Below are 27,939 nucleotides of genomic sequence, written 5' to 3' on the forward strand. Positions count from 1 at the left end.
TCTTCAATTCTACGTTGAGTCCAACAAGTACTTGCACATATCACGTGATAAATCCTCAGGTTGACTCTCGGTCTTTTATGAGCACACTCCAATGTTCAATCGGGTTTTGAATATAACAGAATGTAGTAGGTGATGAAGTTGACTACTCAGGAGTCAAATAAAAGTGACAACAGCCCAGGAAAAGAGAATTCATTTTTCAGATTACCAATTCTATAAAAACCGTGTCAGTTATAAAATATACATGATTTACATCACTAACCAAATGACTCGCTCCCACCCACTCCTTGCACTCCCTCGTATGCCCAGCCCTATTCATTATTTTATAAATGTACTTCCATTTCCTTTTCTTTTTTTAATATGAGCACCTTGTTAAAAAATGAATCCTCATCCGACAGCGACACACAAATAATAAAAAAAAAAAAAACAGCAGACATAATTTACTTAATTGAAAGAGAAGATATATTAAATTATTTGTTGGAAACAAAAATGAATAATTAAAACAAAAAAGTATCTTCATTACACTTACATATTAGATGTATCTTACATGTAGACTATTAATTATCTTATTATACAGAAGTTATATATGTAAAGGCATTAAAAGTTATGACCATAAATCGTTGTCAATGATCAAAAAAATATTGATTATAATATACATATATATATATAAGGTCTTATTTAACCTGCATAACATTAATGAGATACTATAAAAATTATTAAAAAATAGCAAAGCATCTATGTGACCCCAACATATTGTTATAAAACATATTTATAACATTACAAGTCATAAATCAAGATAGATCCAGTTAAATTTGTTTTAATATCTCTTGAATATTCCTCTTTATACGGCCTTGCGGACTCTGATTTTCATCTTCCACTTCTAAACAAGCCTTTGCTTCTTTCAACGAGGAAATTCCTTCTGGTATAAGACCAGACGCTAATTGAGTTCGACCCCGTTCGTAGAGTGTGCATCCTCTACTTGCACTTTTGCCACTATCCAGAATATCAAAGATATGTAGGAGTTCCTCTACCAGGGACATCCGTTGTCTTAGAAAATCATCTTCCAAGGGTAAAAGTTGCGTTAAATAGCGTTTAGCAAGGATTTGGAGGTAATGGTGAGAATGCAAATAGGCTTTCATGGATTGAAGATAGTCTGAAATGAAATGTCGTAGAGAAGAACTCTTAATTTTTTGATTGAAATTAAGTTTAAATAACATATATGCTGTGAACATATGGCGACTCTGTACAAATTGCGGCCAAAAAATAAGATGAATAATTTTAAATGAAGGATTGGCAGTACTTAATAATCAAATATTCCTTGGATGATTGATATAATCATGGTTTAATTTTTGCATATTTTAATACAAATTAAAAGAATATAAGCAATCTGTGGCATATTATAAATTTAAAATGCCTACAGTTATGTTACTCCTTAAAACATATAATTTTAATAGATGATAGAATTATTAAGTAGTTTGTAATTAGAAAGACCAATTTTGTACTTGGATAATGTATTTTAAGACAAAGAAATTGAAACTTCTATAGACATTGTAACTTGTACACAACATATATAAAATTTGATTATACATCTATTATTTAAAGCAAGAGGCATTTATTAAAATACATTTCATCAATATGTAATGTCATGAAAGTACTTAAAGATCTATACATGCACACATAAGTTGATAATTATACGACTGGCAAATTGAGGAGAAAATTAGGACTGTTCATACATTCAGTTCAACTCTTAAAGCACCTGAACAATACTTTTTTTGAATACTTTTGTTCCGTTTCCAAAAGGAGAGGAATACAATTTCTTGTTGATCCCTCATCGTATGTATATATTGACTATCTTACTATGCCCATGAATACATTCATATACAAATGTATAGCCACGCTTCTAATAAATAATTATTCAAGCAATATTATAATACAGTACTTCAATTTCATATTAAATAAAATACTATGAATGATTTTAATAATATGAAATATCTATATAACGGGCAATTTGGAAAATTGGGCATTTTGCAAAATGCCTGGGTAATTTGAAAAATGCCCGTTAGTGCGTGCAGTGTGCATAATGTCCGGACAATCAATAAAATTTCCAACATACATAGTCCATTTTAAATTCATTTATATTGTTCAATAAAATGATTCTGGGTAATTTGAGTGTTAAACAATTCATGAAAAGCAATTTGAACATTAAGGATTTGATTATGATACAATTGCATTGCAAGCAATTTGATGATTGTGTACATTTTCATTGAAATTTATATTGTATTTGGACAATCAAACTATTGTATGATAATAAATTGTCAAATAAGTACACATTTTATTTTTCAAAATATGTATACCATGGCCAACACGTTGTGCAGGTGAACAGCTGGTCCCTAAGAGGGATCAAAACTTATCGCCACCACTATTCTGAGTTATAAGGAGCCCTTATAATATACTAATGCAACTCATTTTTTAAGGCAATAAAAAAAATGAAAAATTGAACATAAATATTAATTTCCTCAAAAATAGCGCCATTATTTTTCGTAAAACTCTCAAAATCAATACAAACATACATCTAGGAATAGATAATACCTTTCTTACAGATTTGACAACGATTTCGACACAAAAAAACATGTTTTTATGTGCCTGTACACACAGATTCTTCAACGACAGAGTAAACAAAGAAAAATTCAAAGTTATCGGTTGTACTATTTATTATCAGCGTAACCTTTTTGAACTACTCTTAGGTACATCCTCCCATTCAGCATAGTTACACATATTTAGGTAACACATTTTTTGTGCCTTGTTAGCAAATAAATATTTATATCCAAAAATAAACGTTAACATAAAAACGAAGGAAATTAATTTGGAGATAACATTTAATATATTTGTATAGAAATAGAAAAAAGAATTCTTTTTTATAACTATGTCAACTATTCTGTTTTATATAGGAATAAATTTACAAAAATACTCAATACTTCTTACATAACATGTACATCATTACAAACACAAAGTCATAAAAGATGTTTGTGTGACCCATGGTTCCTACATTTAGAGTGTGTGAGGTAAAATCGTTGACTTTTTGATAAAGAACAAATGGGGTAAACTTTTGCACGAAGGAATTGTTGTACAATATTAAGGGTTTATCACAGACTTCTATATTGATATTTGTTTCTACTTTTCAGAATGATTGCCTTTGTCTGCTATCATGGCCACCAACCTGGGCCTAAAGGTGCCACAGAACTTCTTGATGAAGGCCTCGGATATGACTAAAACTACTTCTCGATGGTGGCCTTGAGTTCAACCAAATTATGGTGAGGAGTAGGACAGGGGTTCTTCTCGACTACACCTCAAATAACATAGTAGAGGGGAACACAGCCTGGGGGAGAGATGGAAACTGTTGGCCCATTATGTTTTTAACCAATTAAACCATTTTTGACCTCTCTTGACTTGGTTGCTGTTGAAAGCAGTTGCAAATGTCGTTGTATATATAAGGACTTCTTCAAATCCTTCCCATACCTCCTCACAGTCCACTCTCTGACATTGAGCGCATTGGCAGAGTGCGTCATTGACTTGGCCGGTCTTCTGGTGATGGGGTGTGATCCCAATTTACGGCGTCTACCCCTGCCAGGGACCTCTCAAGCCTCAGATCCGAAGCCACCATACTTTTAATTTTATAAACAAGACTCCGGGAGCACTCTACTACCTTCATGATCACCTTACCACTCACTTGGGTTTGGAGCCAATAATACAACCATTGTCTTTTCGTCCCCATGCTAACAACTGTTGATTTTCGAAAGTTTTTATTGTTTCTTAACCGGAATAGTCTCTATTTTAAAAAACACAACCCAGTAGTTTAAAATATTCACCCTTAAGTATTTCAAGATTCCCGATTTTATCTCGTGGACTGTAAATCTAACTATCTTTAGAGTCATTTCGATGATATTATATAATTTTATAGAAGAATCGACTAACTAGTGTTAAATTTGAGTATTCATCTAACTAAAAAAAACTCACTTTTGCTAAAGGTGACAATTTCATGAAAATTATTTGAATTTGTCGGAAATATTTTTTGGAAAATTTGACTTTACATTAATTCAAATAATATAAACTTTAAATATTCTAGTAATGATTAGTCAATTTATTAATATCACTCAAAAGTACTGTAAAAAACTACCGATATTCCTTCTTTTTTGAAAGAAAAGTTGATATTGTTGGTAAATTCTGAAAAACTCGAACTAAACCAAACTCAAAAATTAGTATGGTGTCCTAAAAAGTACTTGATAATATGGACACAAAACTCCAAAACTCGAAATTCAACACTACAAACTAAACTTGAGTTGAAAGAAAATTGAAATAATAACTCAACTAATTAAGTTAGTGCTTGCAAGACCCACAAAAAAAAGGGTCAGCAACCAAGGTTTCTAGTTTTTGTGTGAGTAAATTTTTTGAGCATTTCCCAAAACCAATTATTTAGATTATTTATTTCAACTTTTCCTATATTACTTTAACATGCATTCAGCAGGTGTTGCTTTCTGCGGCGAAAACTATGTCTAATGATTATGCAACTAAGTGTGGTCGGGTTCGGAACCAAGCAATAACTAGGAACTTTAAAACTACCCACTTCAAACGCCCAAAAACTCAAGGACAAGATGAACAGCTTCTGGGAATAGGGATTACTTTATACTTATAAGTTACATGTGTCTTCTTCAAAAATATAAGAATTATGATATCAACTTTGGAAAATAAAAAAACAATTATTCAGGATCAACTAAAAAAAGCTCCTTTTACATCATTATATAAACTCGCACAAAATGGAACAACGCAGCTTAATGGACAATGGCCTCAGCAGACTCAATGTACTTTTGTACTCAATGTTCATAGGTTCGCGCCACAGGTGTTCTTATAGAAGGAAATATATATTATGGATATGGACTTGAAAGGTCAGATAGAGTCAATTTAATACTATAATGTTTACAGATACTGAATAATTCCAACTCCATCTAACCAATCAAAGTAACATTAAAAAAACAATCATAACTCTTACCCTTAATACTAACCCAATCCTTTGGGGTATCATTTAAAACGCCCTCTAATTGATCAACCATTTTTTCAACGTCACTCTGGTTTACTGTCTTATCACATTGAGTACAGTACCATACTTCATAATTAGATGACTTTTGAGGTAATAAATGTCCTTCTCTACAAAAAGGACACTTGACAGCATTAATATAACTACCATTCTCACTTGGATCAGCGCAACGTGAACAGTTACAAACAAATTTCCAAACATTGCTCAAATGAGCTCTTCTACGATATGTGGGTCGAAGAAGGTTTGTATAGGTGATTGTCAGCTCCTCTCCTCTGCGAATTCCTCTTTGACTATACAATCTGCAAATAAAAATAAAGGTTATACACAATACAAGTTGGGAATTAAAGTTTTTTGAACCCAAATGATGTCTATTTTTGTATCAAGGCAATAAAATTTTTTAATATTTGAAAAAATATATATATAAAGTATGTCTTTAAAAGGCAGTTGTAATGATATAAAATGAAACCAATTCATAGTAGTTGTTTTTTTCCAATGAATAAGGTCATAAAATGTTTCTTATTTTTTTTCCTTTGCATTTTTTTACTATTGAATGGGGTTTATTTATTTTCGGTTTTCCCGAAATTTCTTAGGGTTTTAATCCCACAATAAACTACCGGAAATCCCACAACTAATTATTTCATGAATAAGCTTCATATAATTATAATAAGGGTATTAAAAAGAAATATATAATTTTTAATTGATTTAATTTTAATTTTTTAACTTTTTTGAATTAATATTTATCTCCTTGGTAATCAAAACAGTGATTACATGAGGGTCCGACTCGACAATCTCCTATTATTTATCCACATTTTCGACGATTGGCCTTCCAGAGCGTGTTGCATCTTTGACATAAAAATTACTGGAAAAGAATCGACAAAAAAAAATTGCGCTTAATTGGCTGCTAGAAAATCAGGACCATCAATACTATTTACATTTTCAGCCACCTGGCTTGCGTTTTCGTCATGTTTGAAGAAAAAATGTAATATATAGCGCATTTTCTTTTTCCTGTTGTTCATCCTCGACGTGCTCTCAAATAGTACTCTGTGATCCAACCATAAAACTGGCAGAAAAGTATTTTAAGTACGGAGTTTTATCTTTCTAATGGCATCACGCATAAACCAATTGCATATATACAACGTGAAATACACACTACTAAAACCATATATTGGAAAAATAATGGATTTTTTATAATACTCCTTTAATATGATTCATCAAATTAAATGTTAAATATATATTTTAAAGAGTACCTCAATTTGAAATTTCATCTTTCAAAAAAGGAAATATATACTAGGAATTAACCCAAAAAAATCACATATAACTTAGGTGTCATATAAATTATATATAAGCTGTCCATATTTGCACAAAATTTCCGTAATTTGAATACAATTTGTATTTTTGACACAGAATGACATTTCTTATATTTTATAAATATGTAGAACTACATGGATTCTATTCATGTACGAGGGGACTTTTATCCTACGGGTTGGGTTGTGTATTTCACAATTATATAATCCCCAGCTCCGTCAAAAATGAGTTCGTCCATCACTTACAATGGAATTTATTTTCGTAGCGGGTGGGATCGAGTTACGTTATTCAAAAAGTGGGATCCGAAGGCTCTAAAAAGATTATTATTAGATATTATTAGTGATACTGATCAAAATGAAGAAGATGATGATTCCTTCAAATTAATTATTTCTTTAAAAAAAAATTAAATTGCCAGTATTTATTTATCACTAACAGGATCCTTATATTTCCAGGGATCTCATAATTTAAGAAAACATTATCTTGGATCTGGCACAAATCGAATTGTCCCAAGATATGATAAACTCTAGAAACAGTTTGAGAGGAGAGCAACATAGCTATCATAACGTATTATTAAATTAACTACGATAAGCTGCTGTACAGAAAGTTCACCGTGCACTTTTCACCCCAAGGCAAGTTCATCTCGAGGAAAGTTCATTCCAAAGCAAGTTTATCGCAAGAAAAATTTAACCCCAACGGTACATATATTCGGAATATATCTTAATGAAAAAGGTCAACATTGATGAAGTATTCTATTCTACTTTTAATACAAAGATTTCATTATTCAGTAATATAATAATCATATTATTATAGAAGCTCCTAATTGAACTTATATTTCTTAGGCTTAACAAAAAAAGTATTTAATTGTCAAGCATTGATCGTAACAAATTTGCTCCGTAACTTTATGTTATTTTTATTTTCCTAAACTAAATATAGTTATATTAATAATGGAAACTACGACCCCACTCCACATCTAGCAATGATATTGGGTGGAATTACTTCGATTTTGATCTTCAATTCGACTCCGAATACAACAAGGACTCACACTTATACCTCCACAACAAATCCTTGGTTTTACTATTCATCTGCCACGCACTAGTGATTACAATTACCATTATTATTAGTGAGGATAATCACCAATGATAAAAATCCCGTGTAGAATAGTCATGTTTAAAAAAGAAACCGAAAATTAACATAGTAACCCATTCAATTTGAAGAATGTTTAGGAGGAGAAAAAGAAAAAGATATAAATAAGACCATTTGCTAGAATTACTCAGATTTTGATCCCCAATTCTACTCTGAGCTCAACAATGACTTACAACGTTAACTCCGCAACAACCCCTCAGAGTCTTTCACGTGCACACACAAATGTTCAATCAGATTTTGAATATAAATGAATCTATTCAGGAAAGAACGTTCACTACTCTGGAATTAAATAATAATGATAACTGTCTAGGAAAAGAAAATTCATTTTTCAGATGACCAATTCCAAAAAAAATGGGCCACCTAAAAAATACACCTGATTGTCATCACTGATTGTCATTTATATGTAGAAGGTTTACATGCCTTAGCTATGAGGAGTTTCATTTGTATAAAAAATTATTATCTTTTTAGTAATATCAATTGAAAATGGTAGATATGAATAATTAATTTATAAAATGGAATATAGTACTGAATTTGAGACACTCCATATGTATATATATAGGAGGTATTTATATATTAGCAGATAAAATATTTAATCTCAACCAAATAGGTATGTGCTTTAAATAATACATTCCTCGACCAAACCTAAATAATAAATGTAAAAACCAAAGGTTCGACTAATACAAAAGGCACAGTTGGCTCTGAAGATTTTCATTATTTTATAAAATGATATAAATAAATGTGTATATTTTCCATTTAAAGTCCTTATCTGCGCCCTAAGAATAATCCAATTTAATGTAATTGACTTTGTGAATACATTAAATTTATTTATCTATCAAACAGTGGCGTTGAAACCATAGGGGCCAAGGGGATAGTGTCCCCTCCCCACATTTTGCATAATTTTTATAGTTACCAAAATAAATAAGAAATCCTCTATTATAAAAAAATTTAAATGTCATAATTTTAGACAAAAAAAAATGTAGGACCTCCCCAAAAAAGTTGACTCTAAAAAGTTTTTCGTCTCATGGAAAAAAGAAAAATATCTTGTCAATATAGGTGGGTTAATAAATGCTAATTGGTTCAATTTAAATTAGCTCTTGAACAAGTCCAAGGGACTATTTAGTTATATTTCCATATTTGCGGAAAATTGGTTAACTAAATCTTATAACTTATATCGGGACCCTTTTGTCCATCTTATTTTTGAACGAGAGGTTTCAAATACAATAAGGGTGTCATATAACAACATATAATTATTCCTCTATCTACATTTTAAAATGTATGTTGGAGATGAGGATAATACTTTTATTGAAATTCAATTAGATGATCACTATGGAGTAACCTTTGACAAAATTTAGTGATATTCCGTAGTAAATTAGAAAATTCAAGGGTCCACAGTTCTATCACTCACGGAGAAGCAATTTTAGTCTGTCCAAATGAAATGGTTAATATCAATTTACTAGCGATAGTACCCGGCATTACCCAGACTCTCGAAAGGACAAACTTTACTTTAATAATATAGAAGATATCTCCCTAAGAAATCGGCTGTTTTTTAATGACCACACTCCCACAGTGTTACTCAATGAGGAAAGAACATCTACAAGAATGAAAGAATAATCACTACACCTTGACAAAAAAAACATATGACGTAATGAGCCAAAGCGTACTTCAGTCTCTTGACTGCTACATTGCTAAGACACACACTTGTTGCTTAAATTCATTATTTTTTACAGAATATATTTCTTTTCTTTTTTAATATGAAGCGCGCTCCTGATGCTACATGCAAAACACCTGCGATATTTCATTCATATGACTACATTCTTATTGCTTAGATCAAAAATTATAGTATAGATTATAGACCGATTATGTACATCTTATTTTTTTCTCGCTAGATGACTTTTAAGTCGAAGCAATACAGGTACTTTTTAAATATTTTTTCAAGACAAATACCAATATTTTTTTGTACAAGAACAGAGGTTTAACTCAATGCAGTCAAATTGTATCAACTAACTGAATACTTAAATACACAATAATGAAATACACTAATTCCCTTAACAGAACATCCTTTTAAATTTAAGACAGAAAGAGCTGATGTCATTCTAAATATTCAAGAGTATACGAAGATACATGAGTTTAGAAAAAAAAAAGTTGGTTTTATTAATATGATATCCGTAGTTACTTGTATTAAACGGGTGTCGGCTAAAATACTTTTTTTTTTCTTAAATAAGATATAAGATTAGGATGTAATATATTTTATTAATATATGCAAAGACAAACTCACTAATTATCTTTCTAATTCCCTTTATTAATTAGTATTTAATATACATAATATATACGTTCTCCCTTTTTCGTTACTTTTAATTTTAATTTTTTGGTCCATTTTCGAATCTACAATCCATTCCTTTAAAAAAAAAACTTTGAAACACGAAGAATCGATCTTGTTGTAGAAAAAATCGACATTAGCAAAAAAAAAAAAAAAAAAAAACTTAGCCTCCAGAGTCCCGAAATTTGGTCGGATCAGAATCAAACATGGCTATAAATACGTAACTTTGAATTCTGAACAACTTTTATTTTATGTACAAAGTCTGTATCTGTCTCCGTTTGTGATATAAATACCCTGGTTATGCGTTTTTATTAGAGGACGGACATACAAACAAACACCTAAGTTATAAGGTTATATTATAGTAGATAACTTCTCAAGAAATCCTCAGTGTACTCTCAAACAAAATCCATTTCAACATACCGGCCTTTATATTTTATTCCAATCATAGCATATATGCAGTGTATAGGTAAGTTATAAAAAAAATCTTAACTCATTTTTTCATTTTAAAACTGTTTTATCGAATAGATAATGTTAAAAAAGACATTTTGATACCAAAATCATGTATCTAGCTTCAATATAAAGGAAGTTATGAACAATGTATCTTCGAAATTTCACGCCTTTTTTACGTAGGGGTTATGTTATAACCTACAGCAAAATCCGTGATCTAATAGAATGTGATATTCCAATAAAATAATACAACTTTCACATCAAGATAATTGAATGAAATTTTCAGGAATTAATAAATATAGTAATTTGTAAAAGATGATGATTTTAAATACCTGCAATTGAGTTGTATATATTCCCACACTCTCCATGCATTCAATCTCTTTGCATAGGTTGCAACTTGTATAACCCAGCAATTAGTACATATAATATATTTTGAGTTAGACAAAATCATAATAGAACTCAATGTGGATGAAACATAATTATGAAAGAAATTTTGGTGATGGAGATATATCCAAAAGGCAATGAGATTGAATGAGTAAAAGGGATATATGTGTGTCATTGATTAATTAATTCCTTTGAAATCCCAAGTCTTTTTTTAAAGGCACAAATGAGATAATTAATCATAGATCATGTATAACTAAATGAAGATAAATATTTCTCCTTACTCTAAATATATCCTTCAAATTATTACATTTGCATTAAAAATGTATTTTCCATTTTTTATATTCGGTCTAGTAAAAAGAAAAACATTATTTTAAATGGATTTAGATTTTTTTTTCAATTCATATTTATCTCTTTGGCAATCAAAACAGGGATGGCATGACGGTAAGACTCGACGATTTCCTATTATTTTATCCATCTTTTTGAAGATAGTCCTTTCAGAGCATAGTGCATCTTTGACATAAAAAAAAAATTCTAATTACATACCGTGTGCGACTTAAAATTGTGGACTTTTTGGTAACAATTAAATAGGGTAAACTTTTGCAAGAATGAAAAGGAGTACAAGATTGAGGCTTTATCACAGACTTCTTTATTGATAAACCTGTCTGATGGTGCTGTAGAACTTCTTGATGAACCCCTCGGACATCCTGGATCTCTATTATAAATAAGCTTGGTCTCTCCCTCGTCAAGACGCAACATGGTGCTGTAGAACTTCTTGATGAACCCCTCGGACATGGCCGTCAACTGTTACTCGACGGAGGCCTTGAGATCATGCAATTCTCAGAGGGGGTTAAAAGAGGCTCTCTTTTCGACTACATCTCAAATGGCATAGTTGAGGGGGAACAGTTTGGGTAGGAGGGTGGCCAAATTATGTCATTATGCTTTAACCAAGTCAACACTGGCCTCTCTTGACATGGTTAGCCTTAGTTGCCGTTGAATTTGCGGATTTTGTGGCACATAAGAGGCCTTACTCAAATCCTTCACAGTCCTATCACTGGCATTGAGAGCCTTGGCATGCTGCCTCATCGACTTACCCGTACTTTGTTGATCGTGGTGTCTACGTCCAATATGATCCCAATTTGCTTGCGTCTAAAGCTGCCAGAGAACCTCTTAAGGCTCTGATCTGAAGCCACTATGATTTTAATCTTGTAAAACAAGACTCCGGGAGTACTCTACGATCTTCATTATCTCCTTGATACTCGTTGGGCGTGAAGCAATCAAACAACCTTTGCATTTTCGCCTCCATACTGACAACTGTTGATATTTGAAAGTTGTTTTTATTATTGTTTACTAACCGGAATAGTACCTACTTTTAATTCCGAACCCTAGTATTTAAAATATTCGTCCTAAAGTAATCCAATTTGATTTAAAGTCAGGTCCACAATTTTACCTAGCACAATGTACTTATCAATAAACGATAATGAACTCTTTTCATGTGTCTTTAGTACGTAATCTTATCTTTCTAACGCCATTGAGTGTAAACCGATTGCACTTCTAAAGCCCGAGATACAATTTACTAAAGATATACCTATATTGGGAAAATAATATTTTTTTTTTACTAGACTTATGAAATTTGTGTTGATTTATTTTAAGCTGCAAAATTTGTGCAGAATGGTCTAACTTATCATTACTATTATGATTTTAATTAAATGCATCAATGATACAACTTAGCACTTTTTAAAAATTTATCTTTCTCTCAGGTTTTTTACTGTAAAATTTTTTGTTACATATTTGAATATATATCAAATGTTAAAACGCACTGAACAGAGTTAGCTGTGAATAAACAATAACTTAAAAAGATGAATGCATTGCTATCCCGATCATACTGTATCATTATCACATTTTCTACAATCAATAAAGATAATGAGTTGGACAACTAAATATATATACATATTTTTATTTTTTGCTTTATGTGATAAATAAATTGTTATAATAATTTGCCAATCTGTAGGCCAAACTTATTTCAAGTTCTTTACTTATGTAGCTTTTCATATAAGTATTTATTTATTAGGGGATGAGTGACCGCGAAAGGTTTTTTCATGAGAGTTCAACGGTTGGTTTTTTAAGAGGGCAACAGTGATGTTAAGAAAGAAAATAAAAAAACAACATAATGGTTCAAAGTTAACTTTAAAAGATCTCTACGAGAACTTTTAGCAATTCAGTTCCATTTTGAACCCTTTTCTATCAAGGAAGGAAGGAAGATATCCACATAAAAAGTCAAGTCACTAAACTTTTCTAACAACAAAATGATGAAACAGGCTCTTCCACTACTTTTTCTATTCATATGTGGATCTCTAGTCACTTCTCGCCCACAGGAAGGGAGTACATTTTTTGATGTAAGTATACACTCATAAAAACCTCTTCTCTCTTATTTATATTAATTATACCGGCTAGTCCAATCCGGAGTATCAGTTCGAGTATCAAGTCTCTAGTAATTTAGCAAAGACATATATGAGTCATAGAGAAACACGAAATGGAGACTTTGTCAATGGCGAATATACCTATGTAGACCCCAATGGATCCCTTGTTATCGTTTCATATGAGGCAGGTCCTAAAGGATATAGAGCAACCAAAAAAATTGAAAGGGGATTTTTAGCTAGAAAAAGAAGTCGTTCATCTGTTTGAAGGCAAAGGACTCCTCCCCTATCTCCGAGGTTCTTCGTAAAATACCTGAAATTATTCCTCATCATACAATCATGAAACCATGTTATTCGATAATGTTTGACTGTTTGTTTGTTTTTTTTAAATTTTGTTTTTCTTGCAATTAATAATTGTTCATTATCTGAATTGTGAATAAAAGACTTTAATTTCAAAAAGATGCCTTACACATCTATGTCGTCACAAAATGTCGGCGTTATCCTAATAACATAAAAATTTATAAAGAGTTTTGTTCTGAGTAGAGGTTTTTTCTACTTCTTTTCGTTTTATCCGTGTTCTGAACGTTGATTGGCTGGATTTAAATTAGCTCTTGTTAAGGTGATGTGAACAATTCCAACAATTATTAAATAGTATTTCTATAGTTGGGAAGAAATTAAACTAATTTTCCACAGATGTTTAGCCTTGGAGGAAAGGCTGAGAAATTGAACGTAATTAGTGTTCTATACATTATTAATTTAAACTTTTTTGTTAGGATGTGAACAATTCCTTAACCTTTTAATTCTGTTTGATGTACAAGAATATCAAATAGAGTGCACTCTATCTAATCAAAACCTGTCAGGATCTAAAATTTAACATTAAGAGGAAGTCTTATTATCATTTTCTTGTGTTATAAACTTTGCTTTGAGCTTGGACTTTTCACATTCTATAATGTTTTCAGTCATAATTATTCTTTAAAATCATATATCTTTTGCCACGATACGACATGGCGCTCTGTCGTTCCTTCGCTAACACAAAAATAATCTATTTAATTATTATATGAATTGATACGTCATAATTTATTATTTTTGATAAATAAACGAAGTAATGATTCATATTATAATTATGCTCATTTTTAACAGGAATACAATTTCTTGTTGATGCCTCGTCTATGCATATAAATTTATAGTGGGTATACTCTATTTATATGAAGTATACTTATATGAATGTATATGTACGCTTTTAATGAAATATTACTAAGCAATATTATATTTCAATACAGTATCGAATTAAAATACTATGAAGGATATTAATATTATATATATACCGGGTGCAGCGAAAAAATCTTTACACTTTCAATCTAAAACTTTACCAAGATGTATTTGAGCAACCAGTTGTAATAAGGTACGTCAATAACATACAAATAACTAATATGATGTCTTCGCTACCCTAATCATCGATGTAGCCCCAATTGGCAGTGTTGCACCCATAGTGGATGTAGTCATCAGACATGTCATACCAGAGCTGGTTGATTGTGTCCTTGAATTGTTAATATTTGGGTGACAGACGGTGCAGGCCTTGACTCAACATGCACCCCAAAAGTGAAGTCCAATGGGTTGGCATCTAGTGAGTAGGCGGCCACATTTTCTTTGGCCAGAAAAGCAAGTTGTCCTCCAACCACTTCTGGGCCTTTTTGGATGTGTGTGCAGGCACACCAATCCTGCTGGAAAACCACGTTCATATCTGGGTGTTTTGAAATTTTTCTCCAATTTTTTTAAATAGCTGTAGATTTTTGAAATTTTTTGTGAATAGTTGTGGATTTTTCAAAAAAAATTTAATGTCAAATTGTATATTTTTAAATTTATTTTTCAAAACAATTTCAAAAACCAAGCTTCCCCTAAAATATAGTCATGTGGACACCCCTCATAGCAAAATGGTATTTTAATTATTATTTAAAATATTAAAGAATCGACATTGCGAATTTTTACTAGAATCGGATCGGCCTCAGGATTTTTTTTAGTCGTCTTAACCGTCTTTGAATCTAACTTATTTATCTAACTAACAAATGATTTTAGCCTTTTTCTGTTTGTTTGTTTTTGAGGAAGAGTTGCGTGAATAATTAAAGGTAATGACTTGGCGGAAGTTAAACAGTCTCACCTTTTGAAAGAATTGCTCAACTATCAACTTAATATATCTAGGGTTTTTATTTTATTTTTTTAAGGGAAGGTTGACAAATATGATAAAGATAGCACCATGAATTTGATGGATATGGATTTATATGAATGTATACAAGGTTGCAGAAAGTTCTAAAGGTGCCATTTTAAGTAGATATTTATATTTTATCTAAACAGTCAATTTAAATGAGTAATTTATTTTTGTTTTGTTAATATATTCAATATCCTTGTTTGTCAAAATGGCATTGAAAGGCTTTATCGTCATGGAGAAAAAAATGATTAAGTCAATAAATAATAAAAAATATGTAGATTTGAGGAAGTTATTTTTTATTAATACAAGTCCATTGCAATTTGATAATATTCTTATTAATAGCTGGCAAAATGCTCTTTCTACGAGTATATATGTTGTGTATAAGTGCATTTGAATTTTATTATGTGATATGGAATACTTATACGGTACAGAGACGGCTGGAGGGTTATACTTTTTTTTTAATTTATTTTTGAAAAAGATTTAATTTTCTGTGAGAAGCTATGGTTTTTGAAATTTTTTGGTAAAAAATTTTTGTATTTGAAATTTTTCGGTAAAAAATTTTTGTATTTGAAATTTTTTCGCAAAACAATTAAAAAATTTTATAAACAGCTGTGGATTTTATAAATTTTTTATTAAAACCTTTGATTTTTTAAGTTTTGTTTAAAAAAATTAATTTTCTGTTAATATCTATAGGTTTTTGATATTTTTAATAAAAATTAAGTATTTCAAATTTTTTTTGAAAAAAATAAAGAATTTTATAAACACCTGAGGATTTTTGAAATTTTTTCATAAAAATTTTTTTATTTCTAATTTTTTTTGTAAAAAAATAAAGAATTTTATAAACACTTGAGGATTTTTGAAATTTTTTGTTAATAGCTTTGAGTCTTTTAAATTTTGTTGAAAAAAATTTAATTTTCTGTTAATATGTGTTCACAAAAAATTTCAAATATTTTTTTTGTTTTTTAAATTCAAAACATCCAAAGCTATTTGCACAAATTTCCAAAAATGAATTTCAAATATTGTATTTTTTGGAAAAAAAATTCCAAAATCCATGGCTTGTCACAAAAATTCAATTTTTTGAATTAAAATTTAAAAACTAAATTTCAAACATTAAACTTTATGCAAAAAAAGTTCAAATATTCATAGATATGTACAGAAAGTTAAATTTTTTTGAACAAAATTTCAAAAATCCACAGTTGTTGAGAAAAATTTTCCTTTTTGCAAAATATTTCAAATATTAAATTTTTAAGAAAAAATTTCTTAATTTTATAGCTTCTCAGAAAAATTTCAAAAGTGATTTTTTTTTAAAAAAAAACTTAAAAACTAAATTTTAAATATTAATTTTTTTTAATTTTCAAAAATCTTTAGATATTAAAAGAAAATTAATTTGTTTGGAAAAATATTTCAAAATCTACAGCTATTCACAAAAAGTTTCAAAAATTAAATTTTTTGAAAAAAAATTCAAAAACTAAATTTCAAATATTAAATTTTCAAAATCTTTGTTGTGTACAAGTTGCAACTTGTACACAACATATATTTTAAACTTCGACACTTAAATTTTCTAACATTGAATATTTAAATCCCTGAATATTATGATCTACTTATTAGCTTAGTTACAATACATGATATCGTAAATATTTCTTAAAATGGACTTATGTCTTTTTTTTTTTTTTTAAATAGGAAATACTTACATTATGCAAGAACTGACTTATTTAACCTCTGTTACCTGTTTGCCTACTTAATGAACTACATGAATACCTTGGATTATGAGCATAACCCGTGCCAGAATTCAAAACAGGCTTTTATCATATGTTTCTTAAGATTAAATTTAGTAAAGGGTCATATTTGTATAACCAACGTGTGTAGTCATTAAATTATGTATGTCAAGGTTAATAGATGTTTTACTTCCACCACCCTTTTAATATTGACTTCATAGTAGATGAGTGGTTGTGTGTTTTGTCAAAATCTGTTTTTCTTGCCCAACAGTCGGTACGATAGATGAAATAGAAAATTCTAACAAAAGTGACGTCATAGACTATAAGAGGCTGCGTTTTTTGTCAAAATATGTCTGTCTGTCTGTCTTGCCCCCAACAGTCGGTACAATACATCAGATTGAAAGTTCTAGCAAGCCCGACTACATGATGGTTTAACCTTGCATTTATATTAACCCTGATGTATGTGAGACATACATCTCAACATTGACCTAGTATTTTACTCTATTTAAAGAAAAAATAGCCTTGGCTGATTTTCAGTCCCTTTATACAACATTGATAATATGCAGGCACAGGGGCGGGCGTCTGCAAGATTATATATATATTTTTTGGAAAAAATATACATTGAAAATTTGATCTGAAAAAATTTAATATTGGAAACTAAACTTGGAAAATTTCTTTCAAATAATATATTTTTAAAATTTATGAAAATCTAATGGATTTAAAAAAAAATCAAAATACAAAATAATGTATTTCATAATTCCTGAAAATTTCATACAATTATCTTGATGTGAAAGTTGCGTTGTTTTATTGGAATATCATATTTTATTAGATTCCATCCAACTCTAAAGAGGGATATTTATTAGAGTTATACGATTTGTGTTTGAGTTCCAGCATGTTTCTATGAATAATGACCCTTTCTCCCTAATGTAGTAGGATTCAACACAGAGCTGAGCTTGAAGCAGGTGAGAGTAATGTGATTCTGGAGAAAAGAATGACGGACTAGAGGAACTTGCTTATTAGTCATTACTAAAGAAAGGATTAATGTAAAAAAACTTTTTTATTCATTATTTAATTGGTCGTCATGGTGGTCACTTTTCCCTCTGAAGTAGTTATTCTTGTCTATCTTTGGTATAAATTGTTTTAAAAACGCAAAATAAAATAAACTTATTTTATATTATATATTTAGGTATAATATTTCCCTTGCGCAAATGCTACTTAAAGTTCAGAAGGTTCTCACATACGGGACTAAATGTAAGTCATAGTGATATTTGACATGTTTTTTCGTTAAAAAATATCAACTAAAAATGAGAAAAAGAAAAACAGATGTTGAGTGTGCACTTTCTACTTTTTGTTCATGAGTTAATAGGTCGTCGCGGGGTTATTTCTCACTAATGCCGTTTTAAATAAAGAAGGTTCTCCTTTTTATAGCAGTAATTCATTTTCTACTCCAAAATCATATCAGACACATCTGATATTAATTAAATTAACAAAAACATTTATTGCTACACATCATATAAAAACATACAATCAGTATTGGCACATGCAAAAATAATTTTGACTTGTGAAGCCCTTGCAATAGTTTGCCGGATTAGGTATCCTACTGCACTCCGTCCTGAAGGGGTTTTAGGGATAATCATTGCTCAGCCAGCTCCCAATCTCAGAATTCATGAGAGGATGGAGATGGAATGTCCTTGAAAAGGTCAAGTATTGTCTATAAGCTGTGTCCCTCAATCATAAATTTAGGAAATTAATAAACCAGATAAAGTGGTTCTTCATCTCGTAAACCACACGCACGATATAGTGGGCTAACTTCATGGTGCATTAGGGGATAGTGTCAGCATAGAAGACAATACCAGTAATGAACTGAACCAAAGAGTTCAGTTTTCTTTTTGAAAAATCCAAGAGATGCTTCCACTTCCCAAGTCTATCTCTTGGGAGCATCACATGACTTTGAAAGCAATAGTCAAGGTTTGACCAAAGTGTCTGCCATTTGTGTATATAATAAACAGAGACCTAAGAACATGATCAAGGGATACCAACAATTGGTGTGGGAGGTTGAATTACAGCTCCAGCTTTAGCTAGCATATCAGCCACCTCATTTCCAGTGACATTACAGTGACCTCTTATCCAGCAGAGGGAGAGGAGGAATAACTGATATTAATACCGTTCTTAATTCAGGTGTGGCATATGTATCACTCTCGCCTTCTCCTTGCGTTCCTATTTTCATTACAAACAACTCAACTCAACTCTAATAATGGTAAGAGATAGGATTTGTTAAGAGCGCAAGGAGAAGGCGGGAGCATGACATATGATACACCTGAATAAACCCCCTGGTTCCTATCAGGTGCCTGTTATATGATTTTTGGGGATAAGATGAGTTACTGCTATAAAGAAGTGAACCTCCTACATTTAAAATAGCAATTGTGAGAAGTTAACATTTAAATATCATTAGTGGAGGGAAAATATTGTAATTATATTTATTATTAAGCGAAGGGTTACGCGCGTAGAGTAGAGTGACTACTCTCCTCTTGACTTGCCTGTCAAAGAACAATTTATGAAAAATGGTTGACCTGGCTCGACTTTTTGGGGAAAGAGGAATTATTTTGAAACTACGTGCTTTAATGATATATTGAGTACTTTAGTGGAACAAGGCAATATAGTTCGAAGTTGCTGTGCAATAAAATATAGTAATCGCCATTGAATGGAAAAGGTGAAATTAAACCAAATTTAATTTCATCGGATTCCACAAGATCCTCAATTATGAGTTGAATGGCTACGGGATACGGGACTGATTTTCCGTCCCTCTATACAACCCTAATAATATGCAGACTCAGGGGCGGCCACAGGATTATATACAAAGGGGGGGGGGGTGAGTAATTTTTTTGAAATATTTATTTGAAAAATATATCCAATTTTATTTTCTAATATGAAAAAAATGTTATACCCCTATTTTTGTGGAAATTTATTTCATACCGAATACAAAATTTTCTTATAAAAAGTAAAGATAACTTAATTCGGAGGAGGGCTACAGCCCATCCAGCCCACCCTCCGTGGACTCCCCTGAGACATAACAATAATTTTGTTCCGGTTCATTAATAATGATAGGATTATATATTTCAATACTTAAAATTGATTTATTGTTTATACATCGCATCGCCGAGATGCAGGCGCAGCCTTTGCTGTCTGCCTGAATGAGAGAGAAAGAGTGTGTGTGCCTTTCTTTTAATGTTTTTTAAGGATAAGATATATTGGAGCGATGCTGCATTCAATGTTCTACATATAACATACCTTATGCATTCCATTATATGAGCCAGTAAAAAAAATATATCCACACTCGAGAAAATTAATCTTTGGGGAACGATAATTCAAAGGCCTTATCTGCAATCTAGTAGAATTATAATTTGCTTACAAACTCCCTTTTTTCATTTTGTTGATATTGATCTTTAATTTAGCCTTTTTTATTTCAAGGAATTACATAAAAGTGTCAGATACATGGATATATTAGGTTGATTTTCCTGTATCTACAAAAAAAAAAAGTAACAAAGATATATGAATAGTGATGAAAATTGTGTAAATGTTGGGCATGTAAAAAAAAAAGGAACCGAAAAACAACATGGCAACCCTGACCATTTGAAGAACGGAGGAGAACAGCTTAGCCATAAAAACGTTTCATTAGATCAACTACAAGCTGATGTCACAAGGGAAGGAGAATATGGAAATAAACAAAGGTAATAGGCAAGAATTAACCCAATGTAGGTTCATCCTCAATTCTACTCTGAGTGGAACAAGTGCTTAAAATTATACCTCCGTAAATAAATTTATGAGCACAGGCAAATGTTCAATCCAGATTTGTATACATCAACAACAGCTTATTTGTAGCAGCAAAAGAAGTTAACTCTTAAGGAATTAAACAATTATGTCACTTAATCTTAGGAAAACATAATTCACGCTTCAATTTTTCAGCATAAAAAAAACAAGTGATGTAAAAATTGCACCCAATTTGATTGTATTTTGGGGCATGTTAAAAAAAGAAACCAAACACTAACATGATAATCCTAACAATTTGAAGAATATTTTGGAGGAGAGCAGCTTAATTATCATGACACTTCATTAAATCAGCAACAAATATCTGTGACAAGTGGGAGAAGGAAATAAAAAAGGTCCTTGAACAAAATCATTCTTAAAATGATTAATTTTGATTTTTTTATGTCCTGGGCAAAGCTGGGCCACCTATTCTGCTTAAATATAAATAATAAAGTCTTAAAAAATTTATTATTGTGCATATCTGAGTCCATTCTATGTCAAATCGACCAGGACACGTAACCCAACCCCCTCAGATTTGGATAATTTTTGGAACTCAATCTCAAATTATTAAGTTAATTAAGTGTGCCAAATTTTCACAGATAATTTAGAGTCGTGTCTGAGACCAAAATTTTCAACGTCGCTTTAATATCTAATTACTGGACCCTACTTTTTCTTGTGTATTTTTTATCCAAAAGATCTAATCTCTTCAAGTGTGGTACTTAACTATTTTGAAGTGTGAGAATTATAAAGTGAAGTCAAAAGTAGAATATTTAAATTTTGTATGACCTCAATTTTGATTTTAAATAAAAAATCGGAAATATAATAGAATGTACTTGACCAAGGCTAAAAAAAATGCCCAACTCTTGTAAATATGAAACTTTGACAACATGTTTTAAATATCCAAAAATTATGTTGCCTTTTTTATCATAACTTCCAGGGCGGTATCTAAAAATGTTTGTTTTTTTACTTTCCTCCCATCACAATTCCATCGATAGCCCCTTTTTAGGGGTTTAAAGCCCCCGCCAAAAAATCATATTTATGACCTATTTATATAAGTAATTATATTGCTGTGTTCATAATTTTTGGCATCAGCCTTAAAGGATGAAAGCTAACATCGCTCCTGATCACACATATAACATGGGTATTGGGAACGCTTCATCCTGCCTAGGAGGCCAGAAAAGAAGAATATGGAATATAAGGAAGGAAAAAGTTAATACTTTTGTTTTTCCTTTCGTCATTTTCATTTGAAACCACGATATCCATACCATATTTTCATAATTCTAAGCAGGAAATGGTGATATTTTTACAGCGACAACTTGAGGTGAATCAGTAAAATCAAGTACCTAAAATGGTCCTTGCATCTTCATACCACTTCTGCATATTTTCTCGCAGCTTTTATAAAAATGAGCAACATTAGATACAGCTCCGTTAATCTTGTTTTTATTAATGACCAGAGTTGAACTTTCGACAGAAACTAAGCCAAAGTCAGCCAAAATTAAAGAAGCAACAGCAGATCGCAGATTATTATTTAATAAAATATGATAATAAAAGTTACGGATTGATTTTGATCAAACTTGGTACTAAGATTATATATGGTCACAGTAAGAGGTCATTACATTTTGAGAGGTCAATATCAAATTCCAAGGTCAAGGTCACACCAAAAAAATGACCATAGGTGGAGTTTTTGCGCTCTATCGAGAGCCCATTCTAGTTTTAACCATAAAATAAGTCTCAAAATTAATTTTTGTATTATTTTAGACATACAGGTTTAAATCTGTGAAGACCTAAATTTTTACAACAAAACTTTGAAGAGCGGTAGAGTCCTCCAAATGATGCACAATTTCATTTTTATAATTGGTGCAAAATTACGCAAATTTTGAGGCCTCTTGTGTTTGCATAGCTCAAAAAAAAATACATTAACGGGACACCCAACTGTAGCCCCCCTATAAAGTGTCAAAAAATAGTTCTAAAGAGTCTTACAACGGAGGAGATTAGTTTCTTTCATTGCTAGTGTCAAAGGTGGCCTCTTCACCCACATAAAGCTCTTCCCCCCCCCACCACTTTTTGATAGCTCTCTGGACAGTCTGGTATGAAACCTTGAGATCTATTGCATGGGCCCTCAAGGACTTGATGGGATTGTACTGGGCTGTTTCCTTTAAATTCTACAATTCCTGTTTGGCCTGTTTTTGAGAGAAACCCTTCTTCCTTTCCAACGTTTCAGACTCGCTGACAGCGTAGACAGTCGTTCTTTAGACACCCAACTACCTTGAGTACGTGAAGCAAGTATCATGTTCAAGTTTCATTCTCTCGACCTGTACGTAATCTAGAAAGCTTAAGTTAGTTTTCTTTAGTAACAAATTGTTTATGCTTTAATATATCGAAATATGAATTAAATTTCAATCACTTAACTTTTATTTATTATTGAATAATTAAATTGGCAGATTTTAATGTACCATTGTACCATCCGGTAGGATGGTATATGTTTCAACTTTTGCTTAATGGAAATTACCTTTCAAATCTTGTCTTTCTGTGTGTAAAGGTATTGGCAAGTCTATTTCATGATATGTAAGGACTTAGATGGACTTTGTCTCTATAATTGTGTAATGTAGATATTAGGCTAATTACTTCTCAACTTTTTTTTCCAAAATTGATTTTCTAAAGTGCCAATGTATGGATACGTAGCTAAATGAATATTTACCTACAAATGACATAAAGCACCTTTATTTGATTATAATCAAGGTTGTGCCAGGTTCAAGTTCAGCAGTTTTATCAGTCCCGGTCTCAGTTCTTTCATTTCAAAGGTTTCGGTCTCGTTTCAGCTTTATCGGTCTCGGTTATTTTTTATACATGTTCACTTTGGTAACAGGCACTTAAAACAAGGGGCATCGCTAGAAAATTCGGGTCGTGGAAGTTATATTAGACACAAACAGGCCGCAGTTACCTCATACGTAGTGCTCCAAGTTGTAGAAGGGGCCCCCAAAACAAAGATTGCTTAAGACAATAGTTTTCAAAGTGGGGCCGGGAAGGGGGGCGCAGGAAGATGGAGAATTGAGGATTGCTTTCAGTCTAAATATACACAGTACACATGTTTCGTATAAAGGGGCCTCAGTATATTAAAGTTTGTGATACCTTGTCTTAAAAAATATTATAGTTATCATATTATAAGGCCCCGACATGCGTAGTAGCGGACATGGATCCATAATCTATCCCACACCTTCCCTCTTTTATTTACACCGTATGGTACCTAAAACCCCTTTTTCAGATCCATAAGAAGTCCTTAGCCATTTGGAACTCAGATACAAATGTATCACCCTGGCGACGTAAAAAAAAAACATTGGAAAACGCTGCAATTAAAAAATAAAAGACTCAGAAAAATTGACTTGTTTATTAAAGCTAATTCATTCTTTATCATATATATTATATTTTCTTTATATATTCTAAATAGGAACAAAAGCACAAGAACTGAGAACGATAAGCAATATATATCAGTCTCGGTTCGACTTTGTCGATTCCTGTTTCTAGTAGTTCAAGAACCGGAACCACTTGAACTGATGAACGGATAGGGGCACAACCTTTAATATAATAAATAAAAAATCACGAATAAACGACCTTAAAGGTTATTGATATGAATATATTAATAAAATATTATCATAATAATTTAGTGCAGTGGTGTCACATGCTCCGTTTTTCAGACCTCGATTGCCAACTTCACATTTCTAATCAATGAGTGTGCCACTATCAACAATAATCGTAAAAAACATTTTTATAACTTTAAAATGTATAACAATTTTTAAATGTTTGACCTTGTGATTTATTTATTGTCGTCACCATTGCTAGCTTGACATGTTCCTTCAACCATAATGAAGATTGAAGATACATACTAAGATTAACTTACTAATCCTCTTCTTCCTTCATTTAACTAATTCCCTTTTTTAATTCGTATTCTACAGGTGTGCGCGTCTAAAACTGAGCACTCCTTTAAATTTTACACCATGCAGGTATTCGTAATTTTATTGAGTTGAAACCGGTTTATACTTCGAGGCAAGGGTCTTGACTAGTTATAAACAAAACTCCAACAAAATCTAAATAGCAACAGTGAAACAACAGACGATAATATGGAGAGACGTCGATTTTGGAACTTTCTACGCGGGAAAAAACTCCGACTGAAATTGCCAAGGTTCTGAATTGCAGCTGCACCACTGTTTACAGCGTGGTAGCCAAAAGGACTCCTGAGGCGAACACAAGATCTAAGTCAAGGCCTCGAAGGTCGGACGAAATGGCTGCTGCAGAAGGACCATGGACCGGCTAGTTAAGAAAGATCTTGGCCTTAAGGTCTACAAGAGAATCCCTCGTCAAGCGCTCAAGCCTGTAGACAAGGAAAAACGCCTCGCAAGGTTGAAGATTCTTCTCAACATGCTTAAAAAAAAGCCAGCCGATGTCGTCGTCGTCGATATCTTGACTTTGCAGTGTTTGGGCGTTTAAAGGGGATGCTGTCGGGAGTCCAATACAAGTCCAAGGACCAGCTGAAGTCTGCCCTCAAGAATACCTGAGCCAACCTCGACCAGAGCTTCATCCCCAAGTCATGCAGTAAGTTCCGGTTCAGGCTGGAGTTGGTAGTGGAGAACATGGGCGGCCATATTGAATAGACATGTGTCTAGGACTCTCATCTCTTATGTTAAATAAATTAATTCGTCGACCACTTTAAAAATTACAGAATTATTTAACTATTTTTAAAAATTTCAGAGTGTTCAGTTTTAGACGCGCACATATTTCCGTTACTACAATAATTCGTTTTTTTGGATTTTTAATCTTAAGGGATCATTTTGAATTGACAGCCTATACCTAAAAAAAACTGTATGAGATACATGAAATCGATGTTGTTGTATGAAAAAATTAACTTCTTAGTGAAAAAACAAACTTGCCTTCGAGAGCCAAGCAATCTGATCAGATTGAAACATAGCCCTACTTACGTAATTCAAAATTCTGAACAACGTTTATTTGATTTTTAAAGTTTGTATCTGTATCTGTTTCTGAAATAAATGCGTTTTTATCATTGTTTTTCTAAGCAGGGAGTGCATTACACACACAAAAACATACATAAATTACTTTAATTATATAGGATATTATTTCAAATTATGGCTCTGATCCAAAATTATACTCAAAAACGTTATTAAATAAAGGGCTTTATAGGCCAAACCTATCGCGATTGAAAATTTTAATAGTCATTCTGTTGGTCTATGTCTTAAATAACAATAATAAATGTGGATTTTAGCCGGTTGGGGGAAAAAGCTGAGGCATAGTTTTAAAAACGGAAAATGCTGAAACACATTGCAATAATTCAATCACAAATACTTTAATATTGAACTATGACATGCACTATAAGAGGTATTTGAGTGTTTTCTTGAGTGAAGTGAGATTTGTGTATGTATATAAATGCAAAAGCGTCCACAGGGGGTGGGCTGGAGGGGATGTACTGTAATTGAGGGGGGCTCAATTAAAGAATTTTAGCTTTTTACTAAAAAATTTAATATTTGGATATTTTTTCAAAAAATTCTTAAAACCAGGACAAGAAAAATATATATATAATCCTACGGACGCCCCCGAAATATTATGTATTTATCAACTATTGAATTTATGTTGCATTTTCATCAATCTCTTAGAATAGATGCACGTCTCTAATCATTGTCAAGACCATAAATACATGTTTAATATTGTTATAAGCCTTGTAATACATTATTTCTGACAAATTCAAAAGTAATGGGATGGTACATAATTTTTCATCTTCATTTATGACGTTTATACTTTTTGTCCTTCATATAACCCTGTTAGCTATTGTTTATGGGCAGTCCAAGATTAATAAAAATACAAGGTTATACCTTAACGCTTTTCCTACAAATGTTTGAATTCCACCACACTTTTTAATAGAAACGTCAAAGAGTAGAATTGTCACGAAGAGTAACTATATATATCGCCTTCCTTGACTGGTCCTGTTAGAATATCGCTATTATACTCTATGATGTCATATCAGTCCGTCTTCCCAAGCAATCGGTATGGTACATAAAATTAAAAGTCTGGCAAGCCCGATTATATAATGGTATAACCTTATATTTTTATTAATCTTGGTGCAGTCTATTTTTTATTAGTGTTAATCATAGGTAATAATATGTACTTCACCTCACTTCATAGGTATCCCCTTCATTCTTCACAACATGTCGGCAGTTATTATTACAGGAGTGCGATAAAAATGAAAAAATAGGAAAAAATCCTCGATATCCTTGGATAGGAAGACTCAAAGCATTGATGTCTAATAAATCATTGCATCTTTGTAGTTCTTTTACACTAGAATTGTGTAGGTCTTTCAGAGGTGACGACGCTGAATTAGAGCTGTCATTTATTGACTAGTGAATCCATTTAATTTGTTCAACAATTAGATTTGATTCAATTCAGATAAATTCATAATGTAGGTAATATCTTTTATATTTGCATAAAAAAACTTATTTGAAGGCTTTTTTGAATACAAATTTCATATTTGAAAAAAAAAAATCTAGATGTTTAACAAATTGTTATATTTAAAAAAAACCATTTCAGATTCAATCTCATGATGAATCAACAACTCTGTTAGAGTATAAAAGTCTTCATACTTCGCTCTCTTATTTAGTAACTTAGTTTGTGCCTCGAGATTGGATGGAAATGTACCCTCCGTAATGGCAGATTCATCTCCTCCATTTCGTGGTCCATAAATGGTGGTTGAATCATATAGTAAGTATTCTCCTGCACTAATATCCCGATTGGCTACGACACAACGACCTATAACAGGCTTTTCTAGGATTTGAAAAGGAAAGCAATTATCTCCTTTGGAATGAAAACTTAAGTGGTATTTTGAACATGATTGGACTGAATTGCACATTTGGCAAGAAAAATTTCCTCCTTTACCACATAAAAAACACTTTGCTTCAACACTCATTTTAAACTAAATATAAATAAATACAGATATACATTATAAAAAATACAAGCAGAAAGAAATCATAGAAAGAAAGTAGAAAACGTGGAATTGACTTTCCCTGTAAGCCTACTAAAACATTTATGTACATATATATTAGTTTAGTTTAGAGGAAATAAAA

At 31.6% G+C, this 27,939-nt stretch overlaps 1 protein-coding gene and 1 long non-coding RNA gene across 2 annotated transcripts; one reads left to right on the plus strand and one right to left on the minus strand.

The window, feature by feature from the left end:
• Positions 1–433: 433 nt before the first annotated feature.
• On the minus strand, positions 434–27,913 carry LOC121116815 (uncharacterized). Its single transcript, XM_040711108.2, has 4 exons — positions 27,399–27,913; positions 26,993–27,216; positions 5,042–5,385; positions 434–1,150 (listed from the first exon to the last, which is right to left on the minus strand). The coding sequence occupies exons 1-4, from the start codon at positions 27,780–27,782 to the stop codon at positions 804–806; spliced, it is 1,299 nt and encodes a 432-aa protein (XP_040567042.1). The 5' UTR covers positions 27,783–27,913; the 3' UTR covers positions 434–803.
• Positions 12,676–13,555, plus strand: LOC121116817 (uncharacterized). The gene is made up of 2 exons (XR_005863948.2): positions 12,676–13,075; positions 13,134–13,555. It is a non-coding gene; the product is annotated as an uncharacterized lncRNA (long non-coding RNA).
• Positions 27,914–27,939: the final 26 nt, after the last annotated feature.

The sequence above is a fragment of the Lepeophtheirus salmonis genome, chromosome 4 (genome assembly GCF_016086655.4).
Source record: "Lepeophtheirus salmonis chromosome 4, UVic_Lsal_1.4, whole genome shotgun sequence".
Lineage (NCBI taxonomy): Eukaryota > Metazoa > Arthropoda > Copepoda > Siphonostomatoida > Caligidae > Lepeophtheirus > Lepeophtheirus salmonis.

Coding starts and splice junctions, on each gene's coding strand:
- LOC121116815 (XM_040711108.2), bottom strand. CDS start 27,782: ATGAGTGTTGAAGCAAAGTGTTTTTTATGTGGTAAAGGAGGAAATTTT. Junction 27,217..27,398: donor ATGAGATTGAATCTGAAATG/GTTTTTTTTAAA, acceptor TGGATTCACTAG/TCAATAAATGACAGCTCTAA. Junction 1,151..5,041: donor GGATTGGGTTAGTATTAAGG/GTAAGAGTTATG, acceptor ATTTCATTTCAG/ACTATCTTCAATCCATGAAA.